This window comes from Larus michahellis, unplaced genomic scaffold (genome assembly GCF_964199755.1).
Source record: "Larus michahellis unplaced genomic scaffold, bLarMic1.1 SCAFFOLD_592, whole genome shotgun sequence".
In the NCBI taxonomy this organism is placed as follows: domain Eukaryota; kingdom Metazoa; phylum Chordata; class Aves; order Charadriiformes; family Laridae; genus Larus; species Larus michahellis.
The window spans coordinates 1-14,126 of NW_027435914.1; the positions used below are offsets into that span (position 1 = coordinate 1).

At 72.9% G+C, this 14,126-nt stretch overlaps 2 protein-coding genes across 2 annotated transcripts; one reads left to right on the top strand and one right to left on the bottom strand.

Annotated features, from left to right (window-relative positions):
* Window positions 1-6: 6 nt before the first annotated feature.
* LOC141736773 (uncharacterized) lies at window positions 7-8,366 on the top strand. Its single transcript, XM_074571341.1, has 3 exons — window positions 7-2,631; window positions 4,397-6,284; window positions 8,009-8,366. Exons 1-2 carry the CDS (start codon window positions 614-616, stop codon window positions 6,153-6,155), a joined length of 3,777 nt encoding a protein of 1,258 aa, XP_074427442.1. The 5' UTR covers window positions 7-613; the 3' UTR covers window positions 6,156-6,284; window positions 8,009-8,366.
* Window positions 8,367-8,834: 468 nt separating this feature from the next.
* On the bottom strand, window positions 8,835-13,310 carry LOC141736774 (elongin-B-like). The gene is made up of 4 exons (XM_074571343.1): window positions 13,071-13,310; window positions 12,253-12,387; window positions 11,107-11,215; window positions 8,835-10,114 (listed from the first exon to the last, which is right to left on the bottom strand). Exons 1-4 carry the CDS (start codon window positions 13,293-13,295, stop codon window positions 10,002-10,004), a joined length of 582 nt encoding a protein of 193 aa, XP_074427444.1. The 5' UTR covers window positions 13,296-13,310; the 3' UTR covers window positions 8,835-10,001.
* Window positions 13,311-14,126: the final 816 nt, after the last annotated feature.

The following is a 14,126-nucleotide window of genomic DNA, read 5'->3' on the forward strand; positions in this document are numbered from 1 at the left end:
GGCCTCGCCGAGCGTCCCCAAAGCCGTGCCGGTGCCACCGACAACCCAGAACGTCACCAGAGCGTCCCCTGAGGTCAAACCGGCCGCCACCGCAGCGTCACCCGCTGTCACCCGTGCGGTGCCACCGCGGGCGTCACCCAGTGCTGCCAAACTTGTCACCCCGCCGCCGCCACCGCCGGGGCTGCCGCGGGCGCTGCGCGGCGTCACCGTCCCCGCCAAGCTGCTGCCGGCGGCGCGGCTCGGCCTCCCCTCCTCCCCCGTGGCCGCCTCCGCGCTGCCGCCGTCCCCCCACAGCGTCCCCCGCCTCCTGCCCGTCCCCAAGGCTGTCACCGCCGTCACCGCCCGGCGCGAGGACGCAGCGGCAGCCGCCGGCGCGGAGAAGGTGACGGCCGGCCCGCGGGACGTCCCCAAGGCGGAGGGGGCGGCCGCCACCAGCTCTAACGCCGCCGCGGGCGCTGGCCCCAAGGCCCCCGCGGGCAGTGTCACCGCAGCCGCCGCCACCGCAGCTGCCCCCGCCAAGGGCACCGGGGACGCCGTCACCGCGGGCGCCGCCAGCAAGGCCAGCGCAGCTGCCACCAGTGTGGTCGCCGGTGTCACCGTAGGCGCCACCACCATGGCCGCTGCGAGCGGTGTTGCAGGAGGTGCCACCAGCGCGGCCGCCGCTGTCACCGTGGGTGCCGTTACCAAGGCCACCGTGGACTCTGTCACCGCAGCCACCGCCACCAAGGCCACCGTAGGCACCACCATCGTGGCCACCGCTGCCGGTGTCACCGCAGGTGCCACCCCCAAGGCCACCGTAGGCGCCACCACCGTGGCTGCCGCAGCCGGTGTCACCACAGAGGCCACCCCCAAGGCCACCATAGGCGCCACCACCGTGGCCACCACAGCCAGTGTCACCGCAGGGGCCACCACCGTGGCCACCACAGCCGGTGTCACCGCGGGCGCCCCCCAGAGCACTGGGGATGCCAAGGCCCCCCTGGGCCCCGCCACCACGGGCACCGCCACGGCCACCGCAGTCGTCACCGTCCTCAGCGCCGCCAGCGGTGCCACCACAGATGTCACCAAGGCTACCACGGCCACTCTGGCCAATGCCACCACCGCCGTGGCCACCAAAGACCTTGTCACCGTTGTCACTGTGGGTGTCACCCCCGCCGTGGCCACCGTCACCCCCGCGAGTGTCACCAGGTCTCCTGGCACTTGTGTCGCCGGCGCTGGCAGTGCCACCGTTGTTCCCAGGGCCACCAGTGTCACCGTGGCCACCGGGGTCAGCGCCATGGCCACCAGTGCCACCAGTGCTCCCAGCATCACCGTGGCTACCACCGTTAAGGCCATGAGCGTCACCACGGCCACTGGGGCCCCCACTCCGAGCTGTGTCGCCGTTGCTCCCAGGGCCACCAGTGTCACCATGGCCACCAGTGTCCCTGCGGCCACCAGTGTTGGCAGCGTCACCGTCACTCCCAGGGCCACCAGTGTCACCGTGCCCACCACAACCATGGCCACCAGCGCTACCATGGCTGCCAGGGCCACCACTGTCACCATGGCCACTGCCACCAATGTCACTGTTGCTCCCGGTGTCGCCAGCGTCCCCGTGGCCACCAGCACTCCCAGGGCCACCAGCGCTCCCAGTGTCCCCGGTGTCGCCAGCGCTCCCAGGGCCACCAGTGCTCCCGGTGTCCCCGTGGCCACCAGCGCTCCCAGGGCCACCAATGTCACCATGGCCACCAGCGTCACCAGTGCTGGCAGCGTCACCGTCGCTCCCAGGGCCACCAGCGTCACCGTCCCAACCCCCACTCTGGCTACCAGTGCCACCGCGGCTCCCAGGGCCACCAGTGCTACCGTCGCTCCGCGGGACACCAGTGTGACCAGTGGCCACAGTGTGACCAGTGCCACCAGCGTCACCATGGCCACCGGTGCCACCTCTTCCACCAGTGCTGGCAGCGTCACCGTCGCCCCTAGGGCCACCAGTGTCGCTATGGCCACCACCGCCGTGGCCACCAATGCCACCGTGGCCACCACTGCCGTGGCCACCAATGCCACCGTGGCCAGCACCACCATGGCCACCGCTACCCTGGCTCCCAATGCCACCGTGGCCACCACCGCCATGGCCACCGCCACCATGGTCACCAATGCCACTGTGGCCACCACCCCCGTGGTCACCAATGCCGCCGTGGCCACCACCGCCGTGGCCACCAATGCCACTGTGGCCACCACCAGCATGGTCACCAATGCCGCCGTGGCCACCACCACCGTGGCCACCAATGCCACTGTGGCCACCAGCGCCGTGGCCACCAATGCCGCCGTGGCCACCACCAGCATGGTCACCAATGCTGCTGTGGCCACCAGCGCTCCTGGGGCCGCCGTCGTCCCCGTGGCCCCCAGTGCCCCCAGTACGGGCCCTGCCAGCATCACCCCCACGGACAGCGCCGTCGCTGCTGATGTCACCGCTGATGTCACCGTGGGAGTCAAGCGCAGCAGCTCCTCGTCCTCCTCGTCCTCCTCCTCCTCCTCCTCGTCCTCCTCCTCGTCATCATCTTCCTCCTCCTCGGACTCGGACTCCTCCTCCTCCTCCTCTGACTCGGCCCCGCCCTCGCCGGCCCCGCCCCCGGCCCCGCCCGGCCACGCCCAGACGGGGTGAGTCCTGCCCCTCCCCCGCCTTGGGGACTCCAAGGACCCCCCCAGCCCAGGGTGCCAGCGGTGTCCCCTGGGTGCCATCATCCCCCTCGGTGTCCCCTGGGTGCCATCGTCCCCCCCGGTGTCCTTGGGTGCCATCAGTGTCCCCTGGGAGCCATCGTCCCCCCCGGTGTCCTTGGGTGCCATCAGTGTCCCCTGGGTGCCATTGTCCCCCCTGGTGTCCCCTGGGTGCCATCGTCCCCCTCAGTGTCCCCTGGGTGCCCTTGTCCCCCCCGGTGTCCTTGGGTGCCAGCGGTGTCCCCTGGGTGCCATCATCGCCCTCAGTGTCCCCTGGGTGGCACCAGGGTCCCTGGGGTGTCATTAGTGTCCCCTGGGTGCCATCGTCCCCGTCAGTGTCCCATGAGGTGTCACTGTCTCCCTCGGTGTCCCCTGGGTGCCACTAGGGTCCCCTTTTAGTGTCCCCTGGGCGCCATCGGTGTCCCCTGAGGTGCCATCATCCCCCTCGGCGTCCCCCCGGGTGGCACCAGGGTCCCTGGGGTGTCATTAGTGTCCCCCTGGGCGCCATCGGCGTCCCCTGAGGTGCCATCGTCCCCCTCGGCGTCCCCCGGGTGGCACCAGTGTCCCGGGGGTGTTCCTGGTGTCCCCGTCAGAGTCCCCTGGGTGCCATCGGTGTCCCCTGGGGTGCCATTGATGTCCCTTGGGGTGTCCCTGTCCCCCTCGCTGTCCCCGGGTGCCCTCGATGTCCCCTGGGGTGCCATCGTCCCCGTCGGTGTTTGCTGGGTGCCATCGGGGTCCCCTGAGGTGCCACCGTCCCCCTCGGTGTCCCCCGGGCGGCATCAGTGTCCCTCGGGGTGTTCCTGGTGTCCCCCTCGCTGTCCCCTGGCTGCCATCGCTGTCCCCTGGCTGCCATCGGTGTCCCTCGGGGTGTCCTTGTCCCCCTGCCTGTCCCCGGGGCTGCCCCTCGCCTCGTCGTGTGTCACCGCGGGTGACGTTAACTCTGTTCTCTGTCCCCAGGGGCACCACTCGCCTCGTCCCCTGTCCCCAGGGGTGACATTAACCTTGGTCTCTGTCCCCAAGGTGCCACTCGCCTCCTCCCCTGTCCCCAGGGGTGGCAGTTGTCCCCTGTCCCCTGGGCTGTCGCTCGCCTCGTCCCCTGTCCCCAGGGCTTGTCCCCAGGGGTTTCTCCGACGGCGTCCCCGCGTCCCCAAGGGTGACGGCAGCCCTGTCCCCTGTCCCCAGGGGGGCCGTGTCCCCGCGGGTTCCCGCGGCAGGGTCCCCGTGTCCCCAAGGTGCCACTCGCTCCTGTCCCCTGTCCCCGAGGGCTTCCCCCATCAGGGTCCCCCGTCCCCAAGGGTGGCGCCAACCTCGTCCCCTGTCCCCACGGTGCCACTCGCCTCCGTCCCCAGGGCTTGCCCCGGTGGTGCCCCCACGTCCCTCGGGGTGACGGTGGCCTCGTCCCCTGTCCCCAGGGGGGGGCCGTGTCCCCACGGGTTCCCGCGACAGCGTCCCCATGGCCCCGGGGTGCCACCCGCCCGTGTCCCCTGTCCCCAAGGGTGGCACCAGCCTCGTCCCTTGTCCCCAAGGGGGGCCGTGTCCCTGCTCCCCTGTCCCCAAGGGTGGCACCGGCCTCGTCCCCTGTCCCCAGGGCTCGTCCCCGGGGGTGGCCGTGACCCCGTGTCCCCAGGGCGTCCCCCGTCCCCCGGGCGGGCGCCGCTCGCGGTGTCCCCTCCCCGTGTCCCGCCCCTGACGCCTCTTGTCCCCTCAGGTCCCCGATGGACACGGCCGCCGTTCCCGCGGTGCCACCCGCTGACGCCGCCGTCGTCGTCCCCGCGGCCGGGCCACCGTCCTCGGCCAGCGCCCGGCCGGGCCGCAGCAAACGCCGCAAACGCCGCAGCTCCTCCTCCTCCTCCTCCTCCTCCTCCTCCTCCTCCTCGTCCTCCTCCTCCTCCTCCTCCTCCTCGTCTTCCTCCTCCTCCTCCTCTTCCTCCTCCTCCTCCTCCTCCTCTTCCTCCTCCTCCTCCTCGTCCTCCTCCTCCTCCTCCTCCTCCTCCTCCTCGCCCGCCCCCGCCGTCGCTGCCACCCCCGACCTCGCCGTGGCCGCCGGGAAAAGCTCGCCGGGGCGGCCCCCAGGTGATGTCAGCGCTGATGTCACCCCCGCCGCGGTGACGCCCGCCCCCGCCACGCCCGCCGCGGCGTCGGCGTCGGCCCCTGCCACACCCGCGGCCGCGCCCGCCCCCGCCACGCCCGCGGCGACCTCGGCCCCCGCCACGCCCGCGGCCGCCCCTGCCACGCCCACGGCCGCAGCCGCCTCCTCCTCCTCCTCCTCCTCCTCCACCACCCCGGCCGCCGCGGCCGTGACGTCGCCGGCCACGCCCCGCCCCGCCCTGCTCTCGCTCACCCCCGCCAAGCCCCCGGGGGCCGCCGCCCCGCCCCGCCCGCCCGGCTCCCTGCTGGCGCTCACCCCCGCCCGCCCCTTCCGCCCCTCCCCCCGCGGCCCCCCCGGCTCCCTGCTGGCCCTCACCCCCCCGCGCCCCTCCCCCCCCCGCGGGCCCCTCCCGCTGCTGGGCGGGGCGGGCCGGGGGGGCGGGGCCTTCGCGCGCGCGGCCTCGCCCTTCCTGGCCACGCCCGGGGGGGGTGGGGCGCGCGGCGCGTGCTGCCCCCCCCGCAGCCCCTTCTGGCGGGGGGCGGGGGGGGTGGGCGGGGCCTGCGGGCGCCTGGGCTCGTGCCTGCAGCGCTTCGGGGGCGGGGCGGGGCTGGGCTGCGGGGGGCGCCTGGGCGGGGCCTGTCTGGCGCGTTTCCACGGCAACGGCGCGGGCGGGGCGGGGCTGGGCCGGGCGGGGCTGGGGCCCTGCTGGGGCCGCCTGGGGGGGGGCGGCGGCGGCTGCTGCTACCACCAGCGGCTGGGGGGGGGCGGGGCGGGCGGCGGCACCCCCCCCCGCGCCCCCTCCCCCTTCGCCATCACGCCGGCCATGGCCTCCCGCATGGCCCAGTACGGGCTGGGCGCCTCCCAGTACGGCGCCAGCGCCTCCCAGTATAACGCCGGCGCCTCCCAGTACGCCGCCGGCGCCTCCCAGTACGGCGCCGGGGGCTCCCAGTACGCCCTGGGCGGCTCCCAGTACTCCCAGTACGCCCAGTACGGCGCGGCACAGTACCAGTACAACCAGTACGCCGTGGCATCCCAGTACGCCACCGGTACGGGCGCCGCCGCTTCCCAGTACGCCCAGTACGCCGCCGCCGCCGCCTCCCAGTACACGACCCGGGCGGCGAGGTCTCCCAGTACGGTACCGGGACCGGGGGGGACGCCTCCCAGTACGCCACCAGCGCCGCCCAGTACGCGGCCAGCGCCGCCCAGTACGCGGCGGCGGCGGCGGCCGGGACGGCCAGCGGGACCGAGGCCTCCCAGTACGCGGCGGCAACCGGCGCCCAGTACGGGGGGGCCGGGGGGTGGGGGGACGTCAGCCAAGAGGCCGCTTGGGCCGCCTCGGGGACAGTGGCGGCGGGCGGCGGCGCCGGCGGGGGGGTGACGTGGGGGTCCTGGGTGTCCCCCGCCCCGTAAGCGGCCTCCGCCCCACACGCACCGGCGGCTCCTTCGCTCCCGCCCCACACATTTCTCACGCCGGACGCGCGGAGGCTTCGGCGAGCGACTGGCGGAGGTGAGGAGCCGTGGGGCAGCCGTGGGGCTGAGGCGTGGGGGGACGGGGGGACGGGGGGGGGACGTGTGCGGTTGGGGGGCGGATCCGTGGGGTTCGAGCAAGAGGCCGCCCGGGGGGCAGAGCTGTGGGGCATGCCATGGCTTGGGGGGCAGAGTTGTGGGGCTCGCGGGGTGCGTGTTGCGGTCACTTGGGGGGCAGAGCCGTGGGATCCGTTTCCCCTTGGGGGGGGCTGAGTTATGGGGCCCGTGGGGCGAGTTGTGGCCGCTTGGGGGGGGGGGGATCTATAGGGCCTCACAGGGCGAGTGCTGTCACTTAGGGGGCAGAGCTGTGGGCTTCAAGTGAGCGCCCAGTTGGGGGGCAGAGGTGTGGGGCGCGTTTTCCCTTGGGGGGGGGGGGGGGGCGAGTTGTGGCCGTTTGGGGGTCGGATCTGGGGGGGGGTTCACGGGAGTGGCCACTTGGGGGCAGAGCTGTGGGTCCCCATGGGGAGGACGCTGTGGTCACTCGGGGGGCAGAGCTATGGGGCGCGTTTTCCCCTGGGGGAGGGGGCTGACTTATGGGGCCCGTGGGGTGACTTGTGGCCACTTGGGGGGCAAAGCTGTGGGGCAGAAATGAAGTTCCACTTGGGGGGCAGATCCACGGGGCGCGTTATCACTTGGGGGGCAGATCCATGGGGCCCGTGTGGTGAATGTGCTCACTTGGGGGGCAGATCCGTGGGGCCTGTGGGGTGGATGTTGTGGCCACTTGTGGGGCGGAGCTGTGGGGTGTGTTTTCCCTTGTGGGGGGCTGACTTGTGGGGCGCGTGGGGCGAGTTGTGCCCACTTGGGGGACGGATCTGTGGGGCACGTTGTCGCTTGTGGGGCAGGTCCGTGGGGCGCGCCGTGCTCGTTCGTTAGGCTGCTTTTAACGGGGGATGGGGGCAGACGTCCCCACTTGGGGGGCAGGGAGTCGCCCTGCTCGTTAGGGGGCCGTTTTAATTGGGGGGCGTGGGGCAGATGCTGCGTTCAATGTGGGGCAGATCTGTGGGGCTTGGGGGGGGGGAGGGGAGGCGGGACTTGGGGGGCAGATCTGTGGGGCTGGGAGGGGTTTGGGTCACTTACGGAGCAGATCCGTGGGGCTGGAGGAGACTTGGGGGGTGGGTTTGTGGGGCTGGGGGGGAGGGATTTGGGTCACTTATGGGGCAGCTGCGGGATGTGGGGGGTGCACGGTCCTTTCTGCTTATGGGGCTCCAGCCACTTGGGGGGCGGAGGCCTGTGGGGCTGGGGGGGAGGTTCTGTGGGGCTGGCGGTAGGCTGTGGGGGTATGAGAGGATCTGTGGGGCTAGGAAGGGAGCTATGGGGCTGGAAGGGGAGCTATGGGGCAGGTTATGGGGCTGACAGGGGTGCCTATGGGGCCGGGAGAGGGTCTATGGGGCTGGGAGGGGAGTTATGGGGCTGGAAGGGCTTGCTGTGGGGCTGGGTGAGGCGCTGTGGGGCTGAGAGGGGTGCTGTGGGGCCGGGAGAGGGTCTGTGGGGCTGGGAGGGGGAGTTATGGGGCTGGAAGGGCTTGCTGTGGGGCTGGGTGAGGTGCTATGGGGCTGGGCGGGGAGTTACGGGGCTGGAAGGGCTCGCTGTGGGGCTGGGCGAGGCGCTGTGGGGCTGAGAGGGGCGTTATGCGGCCGGGAGAGGGTCTGTGGGGCTGGCCGTGGGGCAGCGAGCGCCGTGGGGCTGACCCCCTGTCCCCCGCAGCGCCGCCGGGTGCCGCCCGCGCCGAGGACTCAGCAGCCGCTTCCCGCGGGCCCCACGGCGGCCGGTGGCCGGTAGGTGTGGGGCAGGCTGTGGGGCAGGCCGTGCGGTGGCCGTGGGGCGGCCGTGGGGCAGGCTATGGGGCAGCCCCCCCCCCCCCCCCTTTCCTCACCCCTCTCTTCTCTTGCAGCTCCCCATAGCCCTGGAGCCCCGCCCCCTCTTCCAGAAGCCCCGCCCCTTGCTCCAAGCCCCGCCCCCTCCCTCCCCAACCCCCTCCCATTGGTCCCCTCCCCCTTTGGCCCCGCCCCCTTTTTGGTCTGTTTCCCCCGTTGCGTTTTACAGATAAAAGCCCGAAACGGCGCATTGTGGGCGTGGTCTGTGGGGGCGGGGCTCGCGCGGGGGGGGCGGGGCTTGGGGCAGCCTCGGTTTCACTGGGGGCGGGGGGGGGGGAGGGAGCTCAATGGGACCCCAAAGATTCCCCCCCCCCCCCCCCCGGGACCCCCAAAAAACCCCTAAAACCCCCCGAAATGGGCCCCTGGGGACGCCCATCCCCCCCCCCCCGCCCCCCGTGGGACCCCCGACCCCCCCCCGACACGTGTGTGTGTGTGTCCCCCCCCTCCCCCCCCCCAGATCCTGCTGGAGCCGCAAAACCCCCCCGGGGCCCCCAACACCCCCCCGGGACCCCCCCCAGGACTCCCCCCCCCGCCCTCCCCCCACACTGGGGACCCCCCCCCCCCCCCACAGGACCCCACTGGGACCCCCCCGAGCCCCCCCCCCTTCACCAGGACCCCCCCTCCCCCCCCAGGGACCAGGCTCCAGCGGCAGCGACTCGGGGGGGGGGGTTTATTGGGGGTGTCGGACACGCGTGTGCGGGGGGGGACACACGGGGGGGTAACAGGCAGAGCCCTGGAACACGCGGGTGAGACCCGGACACGTGTGCGAGACCCACAACACGCGTGTCCGAGGCCTGTAACACGCGTGTGGGGCCCATGACACGTGTCCAAGGTCTGTAACACGCGTGTGGGGCCCATGACACGTGTCCAAGGTCTGTGACATGTGTGTGGGGCCCATGACACACATCCAAGACCCACGACACGCGTGTGCTGCCCACGACACGCATCCGAGACCCACAACACACGTGTCCGAGGCCTGCAACACATGCATGAGGCCCACGACACGCGTGTGGGGCCCACAACATGTGTCCAAGACCCACAACACACGTGTCCGAGGCCTGTAACACATGTGTAGGCCCCACAACGTGTCCAAGACCCGCGGCACATGTGCCCAAGGCCTTTAACACACGTGTGGGGCCCATGACACGTGTCCAGGACCTGCAACACACGTGTGGGGCCCATGACACGCATGTCCGAGGCCTGCAACACACGTGTGAGGCCCACAACATGCGTGTGGGGCCCACAAGGTGCGTCTGAGACCCACAACACGCATGTCTGAGGCCTGTAACACAGCTGTGGGGCCCACGACACACGTGTGGGGCCCACGACACGCGTGTCCAAGGCCCGTAACACGCGTGTGGGCCCTGCGCCACGCGTCCGAGCCCCACGACACGCGTGTCCGAGGCCCATAACGCAGCCGTGGGGCCCACAACACGCGTGTCCGAGGCCTGTAACACGTGTGTGGGACCCACAACACATGTCTGAGCCCCACAACACGCATGTCCAAGGCCCGTAACACACGTGTGGGCCCCGCGCCACGCGTCCGAGACCCACGACACGCGTGTCCGAGGCCCATAACGCAGCCGTGGGGCCCACAACACGCGTGTCCAAGGCCTGTAACACACATGTGGGGCCCACAACACATGTCCGAGACCCACAACACGCGTGTCCAAGGCCTGTAACACGCGTGTGGGCCCCGCGCCACACGTCCGAGCCCCACGACACGCGTGTCCGAGGCCCGTAACGCAGCCGTGGGGCCCCCCCCCGCGCCAGGCGCGTCCCCCGCCCCCTGTGTGTCCCCCCCCGCCCCACACGTGTGGGGCTCAGGGCAGGGGGGGCTCCTGGGCGCCGCCGCTGGAGTCCTGGGGCTTCATGACGTCGGGCAGCTCCGGGGGGCTGGAGAAGGGCTCGATGCGCAGCGCCTCGAACGCCTCCTCTGGGGGCGCCGTCAGGGACCGCCCCGACCCCCCAGCCCCGCCGTGGGGCAGGGCCCCCGAGCGCCCCCTTCCCCTCCCCCCCAGCGTGGGGTGAGACCCCCAAGTGCCCCCCCCCACCACCACCACCACGGGGCAGGACCCCCGTGTCCCCCGCTATGGGGCAGCCCCCCCCGTGTCCCCTGCTATGGGGCAGCCCCCCCCACGTCCCCCGCTATGGGGCAGGACCCCCGAGCGCCCCCTTCCCCTCCCCCCCAGCGTGGGGTGAGACCCCCCCAAGTGCCCCCCCCACCACCACCACTATGGGGCAGGACCCCCGTGTCCCCCGCTATGGGGCAGGGCCCCCGTGTCCCCCGCTATGGGGCAGCCCCCCCACGTCCCCCGCTATGGGGCAGGACCCCCGTGTCCCCCGCTATGGGGCAGCCCCCCCCACATCCCCCGCTATGGGGCAGGGCCCCCGCATCCCCCGCTATGGGGCAGCCCCCCCCACGTCCCCCGCTATGGGGCAGGGCCCCCGAGTGCCCCCTTCCCCTCCCCCCCGCAGCGTGGGGTGAGACCCCCCCCAAGTGCCCCCTCTCCCCACCACCATGGGGCAGCCCCCCATGTCCCCCGCTATGGGGCAGCCCCCCACATCCCCCGCTATGGGGCAGGGCCCCCGCATCCCCCGCTATGGGGCAGCCCCCCCACATCCCCCACTATGGGGCAGGACCCCCACGTCCCATCCCCCCCCCCCATGGAATGAGCCCCAAAATGGAGCAGGACCCCCAAGTCCGCCACTATGGGGCAGCCCCCCGTGTCCCCTACTATGGGGTAGGACCCCCATGTCCCCTGCTATGGGGCAGCCCCCAGCCCCCCACGTCCCCCGCTGTGGGGCAGGACCCCCACGTCCCCCGCTATGGGGCAGAACCCCCACTTCCCCTGCTATGGAGCAGCCCCCCCACGTCCCCCGCTATGGGGCAGCCCCCCGCGTGCCCCGCCGTGGGGCAGGACCCACCGGTGGTTCTCAGGGCCAGCCCCACGGTGGCCGGGGCCTGGGGCCGGGCCGTTTGGCTGGTGAAGCCGCAGTCGCCCAACGTCTTGGTGTCCTCCAGCAGCTGGTCGTCCTGTGGGGCAGGAGGGAGTCAGCCCCACGGCGACCCACGGCGACGCCCCGCGGGGTCCCCGGGAGCGCTGCAGGGAGCCCCACGGCCCCTCGACCGCCCCATAGGGGCTGACAGAGCCCCGGGGCGCCCCACAGGGCCCCCTGCAGCCGCCCCACAGGGCCCTTGGCCCCCCCCATGGGCCCCTCTATAGGTGCCCCAGAGCCCCATAGGCCCTCGGCCCCCCCATATGGCCCCCCAGCCCCTCTCTAGGGCCCCCCAGCCCCCTATAGCCCCCCCCAGATCCCTATAAACCCCCCAGGTCCCTATAGCCCCACCCAGGCCCCTATAGCCCCCCCCAACCCCCTATAGACCCCCCAGGCCCCTATAGCCCCCCCCAGGCCCCTTTATAGGCCCCCCAGGCCCTTATAGCCCCCTCCCAGCCCCCTATAGCCCCGCCCAGGCCCCTTTGTAGCCCCCCCAGCCCCCTATAGCCCCCCCTCAGGCCTCTATAGACACCCCCCAGGCCCTCTCTAGGGACCCCTGAGCCCCCTATAGCCCCCCCAGGCCCCTTTATAGGCCCCCCAGGCCCCTATAGCCCCCCCCAGGCCCCTATAGCACCCCTGAGTCCCCTATAGCCCCCCCCCAGCTCCCTATAGCCCCCCCTCAGGCCCCTATAGACACCCCCTAGGCCCTCTCTAGGGACCCCCGAGCCCCCTATAGCCCCCCCAGGCCCCTATAGCCCCCCCAGTGCCCTTTATAGGCCCCCCCAGCCCCCCTATAGCCCCCCCCAGGCCCCTATAGCCCCCTCCCAGCCCCCTATAGCCCCCCCCTCAGGCCCCTTTATAGCCCCCCCCAGCCCCCTATAGCCCCCCCCAGGCCCCTTCATAGGCCCCCCAGCCCCCCCATACGCCCCTCGGGCCCATCTGTAGGCTCCCAGATCCCCCTATCGCCCCCCCCCGTCTGTCCCCAGGGCCCCCCCGGGCCCCTCCCGAGGCCCCTCCACCGTCACCCCGAACCCGCCGACGTGTCCCCCGCCCCCCCCCGCCCCCCCCCCGCGCCTTATAGAGCCGCTGCTCCTGGGGCGGGCGCTTGAGGATCCCCTCCAGGATGCGCTTCAGCTCCAGGACGGTGCTGGACTCTTTGGCCTCCGTGAAGATGGTGGTTTTGTGGCGCCGGATCATCAGGAACACGTCCTGGGGGGGGGGGGTCAGGGGTCACGGCCGGGGTCAGGGGTCACGGCCGGGGTCAGGGGTCACGGCGGGCGGGGGGGGGGGGGGGGCGGCAGGAGGAGGGCCGGGCGGGGGCGTGGTTATGACCGAGGGGGCGTGGCCAGCACGGGGGGAGGGGGCGTGGCTTAGCGCGGCAGAGGGCGGGGTTGGGCCGGGCGGGGGCGTGGCCACGGCGGCGGGGGGCGTGGTTATGACCGAGGGGGCGTGGCTTAGCGCGGCAGAGGGCGCGGTTGGGCCGGGCGAGGGCGTGGCTACGGGGGGGCGTGGTTATGTCCATGGAGGCGTGGCCAGCACGGGGGAGGGGGCGTGGCCACGGCGACGGGGGCGTGGTTATGACCGAGGGGGCGTGGCCAGCACGGGGAGAAGGGGGCGTGGCTTAGCGCGGCGGGGGGGGCGTGGCCAGCGGCGCCGAGGGGGCGCGCGCGCGACGCCGGTGCGGGGGCGTGGCCTTCCTCGAGGGGGCGCGGCCTCCCCGTAGGCCGGGCCTTAAAGGCAGCGCAGAACCGCGGGGGGCGGGGGGGGAAGGGCAAGGTGGGGGGGGGGGAATGAGGTCCCCGCGAGTGGGAGGGGTTTCCCCGGGCTGGGAGGGGGCTTCCCCCGGTGGGAGGGACCTCCCCGGCGCCCCCCCGCCGCGGCCCGGCACCCACCATCGCCTCCGCTTCGCGCTGCCGCCGCCGCCGGCTCCGCCGCGATCCCAACAGCCACCGCGGCCGGAAGCGGAAGTCGGCGGGGGTGGGGGGGAGGGGAGAGGCGGCGGCGTTTTGCGCAGGCGCGCGGCGGAGGCCGCGCCCTCCCGCCGCCATCTTGGTGAGGTCGCGAAAGGGCGGGCGGCCGGGCCGCCGCCATCTTGGGAGCGTCTTTCCTGCCGCCATCTTGGGAGCGTCTTTCCTGCCGCCATCTTGGGAGCGTCTTTCCCGCCGCCATCTTGGGAGCGTCTTCCCGCCGCCATCTTGAGAGGGGCGCCGCCATCTTGAGAGGGGCTGAGGTGAGGGCCCCAGGGGGCGTGGGGGGGCCGGGGGTCTGCTGTGGGGCACTGTGGGGCACTGGGGGGCACTGGGGGGCACTGGTGACCTTTGGGGGGAGGTTGGGGGGCCTAAAGGGGGATTGGGGGCGTTTGGGGGGGCTGCGAGGGGCTTAGGGGGGGTATTGGGGGGTTTATGGGGGACAGATGGGGGCGCTGGGGGGGGCTGGGAGGGCACTTGGGGGTCCTATGGGGGTCTGGGTGCCCCATAGGGAGCACTTGGGGGTCACATGGGGGGGGCTTAACGGGCTGGGGGGAGACATGGGGGTCTGGGGGGGGGGATATGTGGGGCTGGGTGCCCCATAGGGGACACTTAGGGGTCTGGGGGGGGGGATATGTGGGGCTGGGACCCCATAGGGGACACTTAGGGGTCTGAGGGGGGGGATATGTGGGGCTGGGACCCCATAGAGGGGGGCTTGGGAGTCCTATGGGGGGAGTTGGGGGGCACTTGGAGGTCCTGGGGGGGCACGTCGGGGATATGTGGGGCTGGGGCCCCATAGGGGACACTTAGGGGTCTGGGGGGGGGGGATATGTGGGGCTGGGGGGGGGGCAGATGTGGGGCCCGGACGCCTGGGTCCTTCAAGGACAAGGAGGGAGGCGTCTGGGCCCCCCAAGTTGTGCTGACGGGGGCTGTTTGTGCCCCACACCCTGCCCCACGGCGGGGCCTGTCGGGACTTGGGGC